General features: G+C 43.2%; 1 protein-coding gene across 2 annotated transcripts; it reads right to left on the bottom strand.

Moving 5' to 3' along the window:
- Nucleotides 1-167: 167 nt before the first annotated feature.
- Nucleotides 168-17,436, bottom strand: LOC115392219 (plakophilin-3). 2 transcript variants are annotated; one of them, XM_030096771.1, is made up of 14 exons: nt 17,306-17,436; nt 13,039-13,216; nt 8,545-8,636; nt 7,354-8,090; nt 6,011-6,137; nt 5,626-5,830; nt 4,529-4,730; nt 3,820-3,937; nt 3,578-3,742; nt 3,303-3,485; nt 3,063-3,216; nt 2,580-2,775; nt 2,267-2,354; nt 168-999 (listed from the first exon to the last, which is right to left on the bottom strand). In XM_030096771.1, the coding sequence occupies exons 1-14, from the start codon at nt 17,306-17,308 to the stop codon at nt 958-960; spliced, it is 2,490 nt and encodes an 829-aa protein (XP_029952631.1). In that variant the 5' UTR covers nt 17,309-17,436; the 3' UTR covers nt 168-957. The 2 variants fall into 2 exon arrangements, with proteins under 2 accessions (XP_029952631.1, XP_029952629.1); XM_030096769.1 differs by lacking the exon at nt 17,306-17,436 and having other exon boundaries at nt 13,039-13,376.
- Between the last annotated feature and the right edge of the window lie 2,360 nt (nt 17,437-19,796).

Here is a 19,796-nt window from a genome sequence, read left to right as displayed (position 1 = left end):
AGATGATACATCTGCTTGTGTACAACAGAAAAGCATAGTAAAACGGCCGTTATCTTTAAATACCCACACACAAGCACAAGGCCACCATTTATGCCACAGAGCAGTAATTTTTACATTTCCAAAGATCCAGTTTTTTGAAAAAACTTAGTAATGAGTCATTTTTTTTTTATATTTTTCAATGTCCGGTCTTACAAGTTGTTAAACTTTGAACTCTGTTTTTCATAAAAAATACAAAAACATCAAAAGTATTGCTCTTATTTGTTTGCAGAAAAGCTAGAAAAGTACTTTCTCCACCCCTGATTCACTCACATTCTCAAAATTACACATGAAAACTTTTTTTTTTAGACATAAGATCTTGTAAGTGGAAAAAAAAGCACATTTGTAAATATAAAAGTCAAGTTTGTCAGCATTAACCCCCAAAATACATTTATATACATCCAAATCTCTTTATAAATCTCTGGTTTACATTCAAAAATAATATAATTTTGACTTGTATACACATCAATCTCAACTACAAAGTACTAAAGTATAAAAAAAAAATTCTGTGTGAAAGAAGAATCAATATTTACAAAAAAAAAAAAGGCCAAATGAGTACCACATTTGTTACATTCAAGCTTGAGATGAGATGCAACAGTGATGAGATAAGGCACACGCCTTACCTTCGTACATTGTCAATCAGCTTTCTAAGTACTGATCGATCTGGCAGAAGGAAGAAGTTCCCTGATTATAACCTCGACACACACACAGTGTTCAAACAAAGAGTAAATGGCTTAAGGTGCACACATTAGAGTCCATTGACAGTCCTGGATCCACATTTCTTTTTTTTCTAATGTCCATTTGGATTAAAAACCCAGAGGGAAGAGAGGGCGTTGTCCGCTGAATTGCTCCTCCGCCCCTCCTGTTCCCGTTCTTATCAGCGTACAGTAGATAAAGGCCGAGCCCTTTGTTATCTTTGCTTTAGATGATAATGTCTGTAAAATCCGATCTTGTAAACCCTTTCTGTAACACAAAAGTTAAAAAAAACAGTGTCAGAACATAACCTGGGTACAGATAATTAAGAAACTAATTACATAAATTAGTCAACAGTTAGATTATTAATAACATGAACAACAGATCTCACTGTGGAAATTCCATCTGGAGTAAATGCTGAGCTCACAAATATGAAAAACTTGACAGTTTGGCTGTTTGAACGCCTGAAGCATTTGCTTACGCACATATTTTTATGACAAGTGCAGTGGCGCAGACACACACACACACACACACACACACACACCTGGAGAGCACATTCGGTGCTGTGAGCACGACAAACATTAACACATTTTTTGATGTGCTGGGGCATGTTCATTAGGAAACCAGCCGCCCGACACGCCCTTGGGAGTGACGGGCTGTGATCTGCAGGCTGCCGTAAAGTTACCTGATCGGGTCCGAGACACGGACCTGCCCGACTGGGTCTGTGTGTGTGTGTGTGTGTGTGTTGAAATAACAGCGGCGTGAACACTCGGAGTAATATGCGTTTTGAACATGTGCCACCCAACTGGTGAAGGGGAATCGCAAAGCGTTGAGACAGTCATCCATCACACACACACACACACACACCTCTGTTCTGTCACTCTCTCTTTTTCATACTCAAACACGCACCGATACAGGAATGTGGGTGGGGCGGCATGACGGGAAAGCTTTTCCACTGTGCTTCGACTTTTGTGCGACAGTTAAGAGACTGAAGAGCCAAAGATTCACGCACACAGGTGTGTGTGTTTTTTTTTTAATGACAAAATAACATGAGGAAAATCAGGCGTATTTAAATAAATGGAGGCTGAAGTTTTTAGCTGGGGGGGGATAGGTTGTCATTTGATGAGTCTGAAAACTGAAGATATTCTCAAGTCTCTACATGTTCATTTTGCAAGAATTCTAAATGCAGCATCTGTATCTTTGCTTTGCTTTCTAAACTACTTTATGGCTTATACACACTGGCACACACACGCGCCTGACATGCCAACATCTGTTATTTCAAGATTTCTGTAATAAAACCTATTCATAAGTAGCTTCCTGTCACTTTCATAAATTCATAAATGCTCTTCTGTGCTTTTCCAGTAAGTTCGGTGGAGACTTCAAATGAGCCATCTGGATTTTTTGCCTCTACCTTGCACCAAATCCCCACATTTGGACACTTTGAGAGACAGTACGTTCTTTTTTGCCTTTTCGGCCAATACACGCTAAACGTCAATATCATCAATCATGAGCGAGGCTGAGTCGAGCAGCTTCTTACCGCTTCGTACTGTTTGTGCAGCTTCTTGTAGTTGAACATGTTGGTGAGAACTGTGGCTGCTGCTTTGGCTGCTTTCACCTTCCCAGGGCTGGAAAAAATAAAAAAAATCATCCCAAATTTACACTTTGCAAGAGAAGAGCAGGTATGGAGTTGCAGAAGCAGTCAACAATATTAATAATTTGAAAAAAAAAAAATACATTTGCATTCAAACAAAAATCACTACTTGGTGTGAAACAGTGTGCATTGTGGTTAGTAACAGCTCAGTCAGAGGAGTTCATCCCCCCTGTCGCCGTTAAAGCTTCACGTTACGGACCTGTTGTCGTGGGAGTTCTTGATGCCCATCAGTTTGCTCAGGCCGTCGAAGAAGGTGATGTCCCTGGCAGCCATGGAGCTGCAGGTCACCAGGTTGTTCAGAACGCCACAGATGTTGACCACCACGTCGCTGGAGGGCGTCTTCTTGTACCCGTCATCAGGCAGTTTGGAAACCAGGCTGTTCACCGACTTTGTGGCTAAAGAAAAGAAAAAGTAGGCAAAACGTCACTTAAAAGGCAAAAAAAAAAAAAAAAGAGGATGTTCAATTTTGTGTCAGAATCAAGCTTGTTTGGAGCATTTACATGGAGAATATTTTTTGTTTTCCATAAAATCAATCAACACCGACGCATCTACAAAACTATTAATGACAGAAAGTTACTTGTGCCTCAATTTTGATTAATTATGCAAAAAAAAAAAAAAAAAAAAAAAAATCTGTGAACCATAACTCCAGAATAGAGTTTTCTGATATTTAGCCGACACTCACACATGTCGTCCTTGTTGGTGGCGTGGCGGGACAGATTTCTGAGGAAGCCCGTGAGAGAGCGCAGCTCCAGGTCACTGTTGCTACGCAGGAGGTCGAGCACGACGGGCAGCATGCGCTCCTGCTCCAGAGCCACGCGGGCCAGATGTGAGGCCCACTGCGGGTTTAAGACACGGACCGAGTCAGTGAAGCCGCAAAACGAAGGCGCGGTGCCGAACGGAGGCCGACGGACGCCCCGCTTACCATGGAGTCTCCGGCCGTGATGTTCTGCAGCGCTCCGGCGGCCGCCTCGCGGGTGGTGCTGTTGATCTCGCACGTCTGCAGGACGCGGTTGTACACGCCCACGATCTGCGGGTGCCACAGCCACTCCATGCCCTTCGGCACCCGGGAGACTGCAGAGTAAGTGTGCTGACTCGTGTTCCTCTTCTGTCAAGGAAAAAGGAGGCGAAGGTCAGCGAGGACGTCTCGGCCATGTTATGAATTACTGACCTAGCGAGTGTAATGTCATGTGTGCGTACATTTTTGGCTTTCCTGCTCTGAGGCGCAAAACAGCCGACGGTGTCATTCTTTCCCGAGTCCTGATCTCTGGTCGGCCCTTCCAGGCGCCGCGAAACAGACGGAGGAATTTCATTGTAGAGCTGGTAGGAGAGGTTCCTCAAGACACACACGGCATTCTCCACCCCCTGAGACGCAAACGCACACGTCAATGCGCACAAGCTCAGGCAGACTCGAACACGCCTGAAGCCGGCTCTCCTCTCACCTTCTCTTCGGCTTTATTCTTCTCGATGGAGCCCCGGACGTAGTTCACCAGCGAGTCGACCAGCCCGTGAGTTTCTCTCATCATCTGACGAGTCTTCTCGCTCACAGAGCTCAGATTCCTGAACACAAACAGTCAGTAAAAACAAAATAAATTGAGCCTCAGATTACAGAGCGACTTTGGCCATGCATGTCGCTGTTTTGCTTTGGTCTGATGCACACACAGAGAAACGCCAAAAGAGAACGAAGCCACAGGGGCTGAGCGCCGTTCAGCCTATTCCTGAAGACCCTGGGTTACTGTGGTGGGCTGGGGTGGGGTTGTGGTCAGGCAATTACCAAATTTAGGATCTTAAATCTGTTAAATATGTGTTTAGTGCCAAAACTGATTAGGATGGCATGTTTCAGCAGCCGTCGCTGTGGTTTGTATTAACTTCCTAGATTTGCTAAACGCAGTCCCACTTCCAGTCTAGTGCCGACTTGTTCCGCCTCTACAGACCAGTCAAAAGTTATAATTATTATGGTGTAAAGAAAGGTGAATATAGATGGTGATCCATACAGAACCGCAGTAACCAGAATCTGCAGTTGTTTTCATACAACAAAGGTGTGGTGATGTTTACCACAAAAGGTAAAGTTGGCCTCACGTGAAGCATGACGCGTCACATTTTAATCAAAGCGCTGATATACTGCAGATGCAGGTAACAGCTGAGCCCCACCTGAGGCATCCCGTAGTGTTGCAGAAGATCTCCGCCTGAGACGGGGACTGATCGATGCCCCCTGGTCCCCCGTCGCTTATCTTCTCCGAGTCCTCCAGCTCTCCGGACAGAGGGATGAGGACCTTTTCAGTCAGCTCAGGAAGCGTCTCTCTGGCCAGTTTCTCCTTTAGGTTGTCTTTGGATGAAAGATTCCACAGGATCCCTACACAAAGGAACAAGATGACGTTTATAATGACTGTCACTTCTCACTGTGTGACCAGATTAGCTCCGGATAACCTAAACTTAGGACAGAACTGGAAAAGAGAACTTTCAAGTGAACCGACTGATCATCAGCTAAAACAATTATTAAAAACACTGAAATCCAAAGGCAAATTATAAAACTAACTTTTCATTCAAGGGTTAAAAAAAGGGCTCCAAAAGTTGGTCAAATCTGTGAAGAATTCTAAGATCTCAGATTCAGGTTCAGTAAAGTTTGACCTGATCATCTGAATATCTGTGATTTGTCTGTAAATTTGTGTCTTTTCCAAATCAAAGTGAGCAGGAACCTGTTTTCTCAAAGGTTTTCATTGCACTAATGTCGGTCTTGCAGCACGCTAATGGACACATGTCAAAGTCTAAAAGCTCGATGGGAGTGTCCACAAACCCTTTTCTGAAAAAACAACAAAAAAGAAGGAGTGCCTGATACAGTGTATTTTTGGGGCACAGGTCCAGACAGCTCCTACACACTTTCCCCTGCAGTCCCAGTAAACACACCCTATGGAAGTGACGGCGACTCCACCTCCCGCTCTCTGCTCTCAGACATGTCGCACGTCTTTTTAAATCCCCACTGTTCTCATGTTGGTTCTAAAGGATATCACTTTCGACTGACAGCACTTCCTCCAAGGATTTCTCAGACACTGATATGAGGCTGACATGAAATAAAGCCAATAGATGTTGTGTCAAAAAATACAAAATCGAATAAGATTTAGCAGATACTTTTATCCAAGATGAGAGTTTTTTTTTTTAAACTTGACTAAAAATGTGGTCAGAAAAAAGCTTGAGAGAGTACAGTGTGATCAGGTATGAGTGACACTGGAGATTTTTCTTTCTTTCTTTACCTGTGATGTTTTTGCTGAGCTCGTCGTCCGTCTCACCGAGCGCCTTCACCAGCTCCGTGATGCCGCCCTCTTCGATCAGAGCCTTCTTGTTCTCCATGTTCTCATAAATGAGGTTGCGCGTGGCGCCCGTGACGTAGCGCCGCACTTCTGGGTTGGGACTGTTGAACAGCCGCACCAGGTCGCTGATGCCATTCAGCTGACGCACCTTGGGGAAACATAAAATGAACAGAACACTTGATTTCAGCTACTGACCTGGTGAATCCATTTTTAGTTATCATCAAGTTCTCTTCTGACTTTAAGGCTGAAGTTTGTCAGTGAGGCGAAGCACAGAGGAAACAAAAACAGAAGAATTCCAGAAGTGAGTTTTATCTGCAGAGTGAAGTACCTCGTCCTTAGACTCGCTGTCGTTGTAACACTGATGCTGAATGTAGGCGGCTCCCAGGACCTGCATTTCAGGGTCGTCGACCTCCCTCAGGTTTTGCACGGCTGTGGCCATGTCCAGGGTCGCGATCCTAAACAATCAGCAAAGAAGGAGCAAATTCACACAAAGATTCTCAAACAAATCAATCATGTAATTAATGCACGTTTGTGTTTATGTTCGCAAAACATGTATTTTGCATTCCTGAAAAGAATAAAGGGGCTGCAGCGATTTCCCACAAATGATTTTATGCCTGTGTGTGAAATTTAGCTGAATGGATTTCTTCCAAATCACACAGCGGTCTGCGAATCCGCTCGCCTACCCACACGCATGTGGGATGTGTGAAATGCGCGGCCTGAGAGTCAGCTGCCACACCCGAAACCAGTCCTGCAACCGTGGAGCCTACTCCCAACCTACAGCTGTTAGGAAATACTCCACTCGCGTCGAACACGCTCCTCTCAATGAGGCCCGTCGTGACACCATCGCGCTGATTCGTACCCGTACGAGAACTTCGGTGACATTTACGAACAACACGACAGTGATCAGAAATGACCACAACGAACTATTTCTGTCACTTCAGTCCTCATTACGTCTGCTCATAAACACTGGATAATGTACTGCTTTCTGCTGCAGGGTGGATTTTTTTTCTTTTTCTTTTTGTAGCTGTTTATCACCTCACTCAAAACGTCAACATGCACCTGATCACCATCTCCAATGAACATTCAGTACAAAGGTGGGGTTTACTATTAATATTCTGAAAGTACAGAGGATTAAGGCACTGTACACACTGTAGGCTTCTAAAAATAACACAGGCTGATTTAGACATTCATTGGAAAACACAAGCTGGGTTCTTGGCAGTGGGGAGTTGCATGTTCTCCCGGTGCATGAGTAGCTTTTTTATTAGTCTCATTATTCCAGCTGCTCTAGTTTCCTCATTCAATTCAGTGATGTGTATTAGGTTAACTGGTGACTCAAAACTGACCATCAACGGCAGATATGTGTGGAAGATTATGTGTCTCTCCACCCTGTGACGAACTGGTGGCCTGTCAAAGCTGTAGCCTGGATGGATGGATGGATGGATGGATGGATGGATGGATGGATGGATGGATGGATGGATGGATGGTTGGATGAACGAACTGAATTGCATGTATATTCTGCCATGAACCATCATGAGGGTTGGTCAGTTTGGTCAAGTTTCACACGACGCCATGTAACATGGACAATGCTTCAAATGAATCCACAGTCTCAGGGAATGGTGTTGGAAAAAAGATCACTTGCAAAACAACCGAGCGTGTTTGAAAGCATCTCACCCGCTGAGGTTGCCAATGCTGGCTCCCATATCCATGCCTCTGCCCACGCTATGCACGCTCTTCATGGACATGGCCCGGGATATGGTGCCCTGGCGCGGCATCGACAGGTTCCGCTGGGACGCGGAGCTCATTGTGCCGACAAGGAAGCCTCCGTCCACCCTCTCTCCACCGCCGTAGCTGCTGCCGGCTGTGGACTGCTGCATGGTGCCAGACATTGAGCCCATGCTCATCCGGTTGGTTCGGTTTGTGATCCTGTTGATGGTGCGATGGGCGGGACCTTTGTAGGACGGCTGCTGGACGATCTCCGTCATTCCTCCCGCCATTCCTCCCATCATTCCTCCTCCTCCGGAACGAGAGAGAGTGCCGCTGAGAGACCGGCGCATGGTTCCGAGCATCGGCATGGTGCCTCCCGTTTGCCTCATCTGATACGTGTGGCCGTTGACGGCGCTGTGAGCATACTGGCGGCCGTAGGTGGCGTCCCGGTCAGAGATCATGCTGCTGGCATCACTGTTGTCCATCAACCAGGGATTCACCTGCGACACCTGCTGCCGCATCGACTGCATGGTGATCATGTCGCCGCCCGACTCCATTCGGCTCGGCTGTCTCATGCGTATATCTTCGACATAATAACCCCCACCTCCGGCAACTCCACTGCCCATACTCATCCTGTGGAACTGAGCCAGGTCTGGACCGGCTGACCGGGCACTGAAGCCCGTCCTCTGGGAGACGCGTGGACCCTGAAGAGAAAAGACAGGCGAAAGGGTCACGGGTTTGCCAAACAATTCCAGTAAGTTGAATTTTAGGACAGAAGTTTTGTGCGTCACTACATTTACCGAAGTTACGACATTTGAAACTTTCAGAACTTCCTGTTACTCATTCAGCTGACCAGATACCGACTTCTAAATATAAATTAAAGTCACTGTTGCTCCTATCCAATCTTCAGTTTGGTGTTCTACGGAATCTAGAGGGAGTACTTGAAAACTCAGAGCTGATCTAATCTCGGTCTACTGTGAAATACCACACATGCTGTGTCCTACGTGACCCGGCAGCACGGGGTCAGCAGCAGCAGCGGCAGGCGGCTTTTTCTGGGATCATCCAACCAAATAACACATTCAGCCGTCACCTTGCTGATTAACACCGAATGTGCGACTGCACGCTGGGACAGAAACGCCTCTGTTTGTAGCTACTCACCATTGTTTTGGCGCCACTGGCGTACATGTGGGATTTTGAGCTGAAATTCGGGGTGAGGGTATGATATTTCATTGTCGACGAGCCACCATACTCTGAAATAAAGCAACAAAACAGAAATTAATTTATGAATGTTTGTTAAAAACAACATACAGTATGTACAATTATATGATGAATAAGCTGTAAAAAAAAGCAGAGTAACTTAATTTATAACTCAACTGAATGGATTTATTTTCATATTTTGGCTGTAAAATGTTGAAAATGCTCAGTGAATGAGTGCTTCAGCCCTCTTCTTCAAGCTAACTTCAACTCTTAATATCAGGCATTCGGTATGACTCTGCAAAGCTCATAAATGTATGACACAGTGGTGAATCTTGTCTTTCATTAGATGACTGTACAGCTGAAGTCTAGAGTGAAATGTAATGACTGGTATGTGGGAACCAAGCGTTTGCTCTCCAGTAGTTTCACATTTTATGGATATCATAAACACCCTAGGAATTATGGCAAAAAGAAGAATGCACGCAAATTCCTATCAGCAGCATCAGGAGAGGAATTAAAAAGTAGGAACTGTTTCTCAGCACGTCTATGTGACACGCCTACAGTTGAACTTCTTCACCCTCAAATTCTGAATGAACGAGCGCTTTGGGGGAATTTCAAATGTTTGGTCAAACAAGATGAAAAGGTTTCTGTTTAAATTGTCATAAATCTCTCAAAAGAAGCGAAGGGAAAACGGTCCAACAGGCTCAGACAGAAACATTACAAACACAGCCGGAAGCAAAACGTTTCCCTCTCGCTACGTCTCTCTGATTGACATCTTTTCTAAAAGCAGACTCAATTAGAAGGTTTGGCTCGAGGAGCAGGTGACCAGGTTTTTGTCTCTGTTTTCTGAGGTCACAAACCATCAGTGCAAATGTAAGCAGAAAAAAAACTTTTTTTTAAATAATGCTTTGAATCCACACTATTTTTGACTAAGATGTTATCTTGAAGTCTTTGTATATGGGCTACATGGAACAGAGAGGCCTCAGCAGCAGGACGCCACGCCTCTTTAATTCTGAGCAATGATTTGCATGAGAAACCCTGCAGTGTGAATAGCAGGTGTCCTGTTGCACTAGTGGCTGAAGGTTTCAGTGCATGTCAGGACTGTGAAAGCAAAACCTGACCGGTCATCGCGCCTGATGTCTCTGGTTACCCGTCAATTTACTTCAGACATTAAGCGATGTCAGCTGGTTTCTCTCTGCACGGACAGCGTGTGAATAAAGCAACGTGTCAGGCAACTGTGATGGCAGCCATGTTCCAAAATGTTCACCACCCCAAGTCTGCCAACACAAACATCAACGTCAACTAACTGCAGAATAGATCAGTGACAACGCCACGTTAATTAAACAGTATCTGCTATGAGTGCAATTATGGGCATGACGCTTGTCATCGCCGTGCCAAAGATCTGAGGAATAGCTTTGCACCCTGTCATCTGTTTTACTGCCTGAGTGGCCAGAAGCACACGGAACAGCTGAGGTCTGTTTGGCTGCCTTTGCAGGTATTTCAACAAACATGTTGACCTGATTTAGGCTGCAAATGTAATTAACCGTAACCACACTAAACCATATTTCTCTTTCAACTTCAACATCTTCAATGCACAATAATCGCCATAGAACTCAGGTCACATTAAACCTGGAGTTAAACTACGCTTTTGCCTCGAGCAGTTCAAACACTCGAAGATTGCCAGATTGCAAATGTACAAATGAATGAAAAATGTTGGGAAATGCTTGAAATTCAGCAAAAGCAGGCCTCATCTTGCACGTGTTTGCTTGCTGCCGTGTGAGTGTACCGCACAAGTGTTCCTGCCGAGCCTGAGAGGCTTCCCATATGAGCGGACAGGAGGACTGAGCTGCTTGGTTTGTGCAGAGCACACAGAAATCAAACCAGTTTGTGCAGACGAGAGTGAGTGACGAGCCCTGCGGCAGCCCCCGCCCCCTTCCATTAAAGCTCCCAAAACACCTGAAAGCCGCAGCCTTTACGGCACACCCTGAAGACTCCTTCTGAGCGGAGCTTTTTTTCTTTCCTTTGTTGACTTTTGAAAAGTGAACTGTGATCACAGGACCAGGATTCACACTTGTAAATGTTCTTTCTCAACAATCTGCTGAGACTTGCCCACCTATGATCACTATTCCAAAATACAAAATGGAGTAGTTTTTTTGTCTTCAGCAAAAAACTGCTGAAACTGCAGGTTTTCCTGCCGTGTTGAACGACTGCTTCTCCTGTTTGGACTTTAAGCGGATCATTGATATGAAACCTTCAATCAAACAACGGAGAAAAAGATGATCCGGCAAGCTGGGGGACAATGAGGGGCTAATAAAAGAAGGAAAAGGCAGCGACCTGATTAGCAGGCGTGTTGTATGTCCTCGTGCATACCAGCCATTAAAAGCAGCACGAACAGTATGTTTGCCTGTTGAGGCAGGTATTGTTGGTGCCTCTGGGAAATACCGAAACTAGAAGAGTGAGAAAAAGCTATTCTTCCACAACCCTGAATATAGAGGTCGCACAAACAAAGAGCGAGCGAGGAGTTGCTTGGCCTGTTCCCTGCAGAGTTGGTTGAAGGCTGTGAATTATGGGACACAGAAGCATGTCTTCAAGCATCGAGCAGCAGCAGGCAGGTGCACAAAGTCACAGAGACAACAGAAGCCAGTGTGCAGCGCTGCCTTCCGTTCAGCTCCTTCACAGCACCAGAGGATCAAATGTGATTCAACTACTGGCGGTGTAAATTCCCAGCGCTCCAGGAAGCGTTTCATTTCCCAAGTAAAAACTCCTACTGTTGCTTACACATACCAATCCCACCTCGACCGCGTCTTGTCTGGTTGCCAGAAGCCAGATGGGCAGGGCTCAGCCAGACGCAGTCTGATAACGTGACGTGTTTCGGCAGACACAACGCGACAGCTGGTTCTCACAGCGCCGTCATGTCCCAGGTATCTCCTGAACCCTCACCTCTTTTAAAGCCCAGTTAGGGCTGAAACCCAATCCCACAGAGGGAGGCTTTCACCTACGTCTGCTATCGGGACACTTCATGAAAGCCGCACTTGTTTGGGCCTGTTACACATTAACCGTTTCTCATGCGCAGAGACATGGTGCAGGGCAAGATCACCACCGCTGCTGCTTCTGCTGGAGCCTGGTTCAACTTAGGGCAAAGTAAAAAACTGCCGGACGGGCTGACAAAACCAAGAGACTCCTCCACACCATTCACACACTAACAGACACATTTTAATTCAGGCTTACTCTTGTAAAGTTATAAAGTAAAGTTACTTCGCCACAAGCGTCCAGTAGTGGAAAAACTTCTACTAGGTCTAAGAAGATTGAAAACTACAGTTACATTACTTGAATTGTACTCCAAACAGAAGTGAAAGTGTTTTTTTCAGAACAGAAAGTGAAAAGTATTCTTCTCAGAAGCCACATAAACTACTTATTACCCTATAGGTCATCAATTCACTGTAACGTGTTCAAATCACATTTCCAATACAAACGATAATGGATTTCGATTACGTCGGGTTTTTCTTTACCCGATTCCCAGCAGGTCCAAAGCACATTTACATTGTTAATCACTGTCATCCATTCACACACACATTCGCATACCAATGAGGGTCGGGGCTCAACTTGCTCAAGGACACTCAATATTTGTGCAGGGCGAGATGGAGGATCAAACCTGCGACCTCTGAAGTTAGCAGAGGACGCGTTCAACCGACTGAGCCACATCTACTCATTTGAGTATGAAAATTACATGAAAATAAATTCATGGAAATGTAAAGAAAAACGTGTCTGTTTTACAAGAATATACCTATTGTAAATAAAATTACCCTAATACACTACTTTAACACAGTCATGACTACTTTTATTTGTTATATCCATCCTGGGCATAAGTAGAATTAAAGTAACCTTTGTTAGTGATAAAAACTGTAAAACTGAGTTCAACAGACACCCTGGTCTGCAGGGCTGAAATTACTATTTCCAATAAAATCTGTAAAAGTCCTGTAAATACTATGTAGTGTACTTTTCTGCTTATATAAGGCTGGTTTTAGGGTCAAATGAAATTGCTGCTATGCATAATTTACCTGTGCAAAAAGCAAGTTTAAGTTTGTAATCTCTATATCTGTGAATAAACGTGTTATGTAGAAAACAAAGCTTGGAGGGGTTTCACTGTTTAGGAAATACAGGAGGATCCTGTTTTCTCTTGAATAGGATAATCAGGATCTGAGCAAAGTGGGCAAACCCCCAACACCTCTGCTTTACTGCAGTTTCTCCAGCCAGGTCAAATAAAACATGGTTACATAAGTGGCTCTGAGTATAATAACAATAAAAAAAGGCGCAAAGTCCAGCCTACACCTTCAGACAGGTAATAAACTGTACGTGTCTCATAACCGGCAGGGGGTCAGAATACACATGGCGGGGCTGTGGGGGGCAGGAGAAGCTGCTCCCCACCCTCCCAGAGAGAAAAACCCGGCTGATGTTTACCTGACGAGGCGTAGTGAGAGGTCGAGCCGTTCTGACGCGGAAGCGTGGACTTCTCCGCCAGGCGCATCTGGACCTGCTGCTGGACCCGCCGCGCCTTGGACACCTCGTCCGAGAGGGAGCCCGCATTCCCGATCTGGACGTCGGACGGCAGGGCGTAGGTGGTGACCGAGGTGTTGGGCTGTATGGCAGAGAAAAAGGTGGCGTCTGAGGTCATGGTGGCGCTCATGGCGGAGAGGAGACCGGGAGAGGGAGGCCGAGTGAGTGGCGCGTGTCTTCGCTCCGCTGCGGACAGACTGTCTGCGCGCCGCGTCGTGGCTCCGCAAACTTGTGGAGGAGAGAGAAAACAACACGCACAGAGCGCACGAGAGGGGCCGCGCGTCCACAGTGGGCGGAGCGTGAAGGAGCGCGCGGCAGAGCACCTGACGAACAGGTGAGCTGCGGCCTCCCAGCGGTCACGAGGGGCTGAACCACCAGCGCGCCTCGCGCAGTTCCGCCCGGATGTGGCGTTTAACTTCACTTTCGTGTTTAGAAAAGCAGAAATATTTATCTTTGAAAACTCGGTTTTTGTTGTTGTCTTCTTCTGCACACCACAGCAGAGCTGCGCATCATAAGGCCCGGGGGCCCATATGTGGCCCTGTAGCTCTGCTTCTCCAGCCCGCAGCCGGTCGCTGTGAAATCCTCAATGAAATGAGAATCTCTGTGATTATTGGCTTCATTACATCCGAAATGGTCACATTTTTCACATTATTGGCCATTATTAATGAACATCATACTTTGTTTATATCCTTGGTGAAATTCCATTTATTTTATTTTATTTATTTTATTTTATTTTATTTTATTTTATTTTGTTTTGTTTTGTTTTGTTTTGTTTTATTTTATTTTATTTTATTTTATTTTATTTTATTTTATTTTATTTTATTATTTTTATTTTATTTTATTTTATTTTATTTTATTTTATTTTATTTTATTTTAATTTTCTATTTGACCAATCCTATTTCTCAGATGTTAAGGTGCAGTCACATCATGACACTGATGAGGATTAAGGGTGTTTTTCAGTGGCCCATGGCAGAGACACATCAGGGGATCGAAACCTGCAAATTCCAGATCCCAAGTTCACCTCTCGAACCTCTGGCCCACTGCTGCCCTCCATAATTTATTGGTTGGTTCTTGCATCTCAGTGAGGAGAGCCCGCATTTAGTCACCTCACAAAATAGGGAAAAATAATGTGATAATGAAAAAGTGTTTTTATTTACTGAAGTCAAGACATGACTCAGAGCAATAGTAGCTTTTGCAAATCATGTACAGATTTAGATTTTCAAGGAATAATTCTTATTGCGCAAAACTCAAGTCAGCGTGTGTTTTGACCCTCAATGAAGTGCTATTTCATGTGGCCCTCTGGGGAAATTAGTCACCCGTCCCTGACACTCCAGTATACTATGTTCCAAGAGCACCAAAATAAAAATATATAAATAAAGAAAGGTGCTACTGTCTCTCTATACTTTGGAAAATAAATTGTTCAGTTTATTTTTCACACATTGCCTTCTTTATTATCTCCCCATCATCTGTAATTTTAGAATTTAAAATCCCCTTTATTCATATTTTTTTTCTGTTCATGTAGTTCTTCAATAGTAAACCGTTCAACCACAGTGACTCAGCATTCACATATCAATTTTTTCAGCATTGTTAGTTGTCACATTGTTTCAGTATTTTAAAGTGAAAAACTGAGAAATATTCTCCAGTTGACAAGAAGAACATAAATAGTGTTGTGGCACCATAATTGTATCAGGATGTAAATGTTTTATTTAAGTTTTTACTTGTATAAAAATGTGAAAAGATTCAACAGAATATATGTGTTTGTTTGTTTGGTGTTTGCTTGTAGCAGAAATTATTTACCTGTTTATGGGTTGAAAATGCATTTGCTTTGATGCAGTACTTCACTATCTTGCAGATTGAAGTGTGTAGAATTGCACACACTGTTGAATCTGAGATTATAACTCAGTGATGTAACAGTAATGTCAATTTACTCAAGGAAAAATTAGGAAAATCAATTTTTTTTGCATTATGGGCCCTTTTATTTCTGAAACACTGATAAGACCTTCCCAAAATTCCAGACACAGAACTCCATTTCATACAACGCCGTGGTTAGAGCTCACAGTCAGAAGAGCCGGGGACGATTCCTCAACAGAACCTGCGTTAAACGTCTACATTCCTCCTCGGTGGGTTTTCTATTCATTCTCCAACTTCCTCTCACAACCCAAAAACTGGCATGTAAAGTTGTTAAGTGAACATGCTCGTAGGTGTGAGTGTGTCGTCTGTTTCCCGGTGCTTCTTCGTGTGTGTACATGCCCCTCGTTGTTGCCTGGGGTAACCTGCAGCTCCAGACACCAAACACCGGCTTGGATAAAGACGGATGAATCAAACTTTATGTACTCGGCTTTTTATAGTGTATTAGCGATGCATTATCGGCTACCGCTGGTTTTACTGAACTGGGCTCCTTCTTCGTAACTTCGAATACTCGAAAATATTCTCATCTTTCAGTAAATATTCCAGTTCAGTGATGTAAAATATCAAAATACTCAATTTCGAATAAATGTTCTATTTAAGTTGGGCACAGAAATGTTGAAAAGTGAATGTTGTTCATGTGAGTTGCCGTCCTGGTGTGATTTTTCTGAATGAGACAATTCCACACATGAAACCTTGAGATCGTTCAGCGTCATTATGTAATCAGGCAGTTGAAGGAGGAGCCTACTTTACCCACACTATGTCCATGTGATATTTAGAGATCAATCTGTTGGTTTGTTAGATGTTTAAAGGAAGATATCGGAGGGATTTTTTGAACACAAATCAGCTTTTAAGTTTTGGATTTTCTCAGATTTTTGTTGAGATGTGTGGTTATACAAACATACATTACAAATTTAACATCAAAGTGGTTGTTTTTACATGAAACGTCAGTATTTAGCAGAGCTGTTGACAGATCATAGATGTTTGACATTTGATCCTCACTGTATACTGGTCTTTATGAGAGGTCAGAAAACCAGCGGTTCAGTCTTCAGCGCTGAGTCGTATTTTCAAAGCCTCTCATTATCCACTGAGTCAAATCTGCTCTCGAAGGTCACCGAAGCTGTCGAATTAATTCAGCCTTCGATATGTTGCTGTGAAAATGCTGAATCTACACACTACACAGGCTGAATGGGAACTCGACAACACATTTTTTCAGTGTGGTGTTTGAGTGTCCATGTCAGCTCATGATCACCAATCGGTCCAATTTGAGTGAAGCGATTTAAAGTAACGCAACTCAGTTTTTGGAGTCTGAGACTGTTTTGATGGAGAAACTTTCAGGAAAACTTGTCGTCTATCAATTGCAGATACTATTTTGGCTATGTTAGTGTTACATTTAGGATTAAAATTAAGATGTGCAATGATTTTCAACTATTTTTGCAACACTTGAATGCTTTTTTTCTTCGACATTCAAAAGCTGGTGAAGTTTACTTTATGCGCTGCTTTGCCGTAAGCTAATCGCTCAGCTTTGATTGTTTCCCAGGAGAGCTTCAACCGTGATGTTCTCACATATTGGCATGGCATCAAATCCCATCTTAAATGATATTAAGTATGAAAGCAGGACTGTTACAAGGTGTGGCCCAGCTGCACTTACACTGCTATTAGGTTGGTGCCACACCTTGGGTTTTATCTGGTTTGTTTTATTTCAGCTTAGCAACTGTGAGTCACTGTATCCAACACAAAGGTGAGACACCATGGGAGCCGTACATGATGTGCACTGCAGGTCTGGAGCAGCAACCCATCTGGCTCGGGAAATGTAAAATCCCAATAACTCTATTCAATATTAGTGCAAATAATCCTTTCTTTTCTACTTTTCTTTCTGTGCTTGTAATTGTCTCTGATTGCTATAAATAAAAGAGACCACAGCAGTCAGGTTATTCCCTCAGCCAGTCGTTTCCCCAGAGGATATTCCATTTCCCTGAAGCACATCAAAGTCAATGGCTTTTACACTAAAGCGGATGCAGCAGGAGGTGTATGGAAACATGACCTCCTTCCTCAGTTTATCAGCTCAAAAATCTTCTATTCACATGTTTCCTCGCACTTCGCCCTCAAAAACTTCACCTCCATTGTCACGGCAACATTTTTTTGTGAGCAGAAACAGCAAACAGCATCACATCCCGATCAAATCAGCGAGAGAAACACTTTTCAGAAATAAAAGGATGCACTCTGAAGCAGCAGTTTAAATAATAACAAATATGTTTTGCCTTACCATTACCACTGAGCTGATGGTGGCTGTTCTTCACTCTGTGCAGTCGTTCACCTGCTCTGGTGTGTGATGTGATCTGTTCGACCTGGTGGGAGCTGGGCAGTAATAAAAGTTACAGTCACAGTCGCCGCCCTGAAGATTATGATTGCCTTTCTCAGGTTAATGCGGCACATCAAGACAACAAAGAGATGAGTCAAGGCAGAGTATGACACCACAGGGTGTGTGTTAGAGAAGAAAGGGGCAGCCTGTCTGCCTGTGGCAGGGAGGACCAGGGGAAAAAAAATCAAAATTAAAGGGAGGCTTTTACTTTATTTACCAAGCTGTTGCTTTTCTCCAGGGTCTTCCTGTGGAGTTTTAGTCTGGTTTGATCCATCAGTACGTTATTTCACTTTAATGTGATTTGATATCAATGCGAAATCGTCTTTGGCTCGACACAACGTCTCGTCGATGATTCACACGGTGAAACACATGAGAAAGTCTCTGCAGCTGTTCTGCTGACACCAAACGCACCGAGCGACATAAATCAGCCTAAACTTACTCACACTGCAAGACACCCACAGTGTGTTCCACAGCAGCTACGTCTGAAACATTCACACTGTAAGTCACTGGTGAATGGGGGTTTTACTTCTGCCTGTATCACTTATGCATGAGGTCTGCAGAAAGCGAACGTGTTTTCTTTTTAATTGGCCTTTGCTTATTCAGGTAATCTCATAATCTCATTTCATCTGTTAAAACACAAACACACGTTTACATAACATTACATAAAGTGATAAATAGAAAAAAAAAGACATATTAGAAAGAGGAGCGGAAGGATGTTTGTAATATTTTTCTGTTTTAATGATTAAGAACAATAACCAGTAAAATCAGAGTGGGAAATCAGATTGGACCGGTTCAGGTCTGGTGAGAGTAAAACTCCAAACTAAAGCAAATAAATCTGAGACTTGGACAAACAAACAAACAAACAAATAAATAAATAAATAAATAAATAAAAGTCATGGGGAGCCAGCTGAAGAAATGTTTCTCCTTGCAACAGGTTGAGCTCCATCTTGTTAAAAACAGACTGAATGTTAACAGCAAATGTTTTCAGATATTTAAACTAACTGGGTGCATTATAAATAAATCTTTAAACATAAATTCTTATATTTTGTTCTGGAACACACCAATGTTTCATGTTGTCTGTCAGACACAATCCTCAGTGCGACCTGCTATTGGATGGAAACTCACGTGCGTGCGTGCGTGCATGTGCAACAGCACATTTTTATATGCACACTGCTTTTAGTTAGTTAGTTGGTAAAATGCAATTTGGAGTGAATGTGACGAGTCAGAACAAGAAAAATATAGAACGTGTGAAAAAAATTAAGAAATCAGAAGTTATATTCCAGCATTTTCGGTGTATGTCTGTTTAAATGTGAGTTGGCGGGGGGTGGGGGTGGAGGGTGGGGTGGGGTGGGGTGGATGAGTCATGCTATGTTTATTCATTCAGTACCTTTGTTGAAGATCCTGTTTTTCAGTCCTGTGATGTGGGACTGAAAGATGTCCGACCGAAAGGAGCATCAACATTTGGATGGATCCTCAACACGTATCTGCAGACTTAATAAAAGTTAGCTTTCAGTCTGTATGTTGGCCTTTAATTTGAGTTTGGTCGGTGTGTCCTCCTGCTGTCTTTCATTTATGATTTCTTTCCACTTAAATCTCATCCAGACAACAGAGCATCTTCCTCCACTTATTTGATATAACTTCAGCTGATCTGTCAGGTACTAAACCAACACATTGTTGACAGCTCAACTAACGTGTAATGCAGTTATGTCTTCATTATTGAGGGAATACTTTCCTACTGTGTGGAGTTTGCATGTTTCCCATATGCATATGTGTGTTTTCTTCAGGTACTCTAGTTTCCTCTCACAGTCTGAAACCATATATTTCAGGTTAACTTGTCACTTTAAGTTACAGTAAGTGTTAAAAGTAAGTGCTTGGTTATTTTTGCACTATGAAGGATCATCACAGCCCTGTTTTTTGTTGAGTTGTTAATATTGCAAAAAAAAAGTTTTAAAAATCAATAAATGGATATGTAAAGAAAAATTATTTCCTTTCTTGTTCAATTTGCCGTCTTTAAAAAACACAAAGTGTCCTACTTCAGTAACTCAGCCTTTGTTTTTATCACACTCGGCTGTTTTTGTGCACATATTATTTCACATAACATGAAATAAGATTGCAGCTGAGTAGTTTTAAAATGTCGTCCCGCATGCTAGTTTATTTCTGGTCTTTTCATGTGCAGAAATCTTCCAGCAAAAATAATGGTGAATCTTTATTTAATCAGATAAAGGCTTCTTGAACCATATTCTCTTATTTTCTTATTTCTCTTATTTTATTGGTAACTGTTTTGACATGCTCAATAAGTGACTAAGAAAATAATCCTCCTACTGTTGAAAGTGTTGGATCCAACAACATCACACTGATTTTTATCTTTACATAAAAAAACAAACAATTCTTTAGA

This window comes from Salarias fasciatus, chromosome 7, assembly GCF_902148845.1.
Source record: "Salarias fasciatus chromosome 7, fSalaFa1.1, whole genome shotgun sequence".
In the NCBI taxonomy this organism is placed as follows: Eukaryota; Metazoa; Chordata; class Actinopteri; order Blenniiformes; family Blenniidae; genus Salarias; species Salarias fasciatus.
The sequence above is the reverse complement of the archived record's forward strand: the minus strand, read 5'-3'. Positions and strand labels throughout refer to the sequence as shown.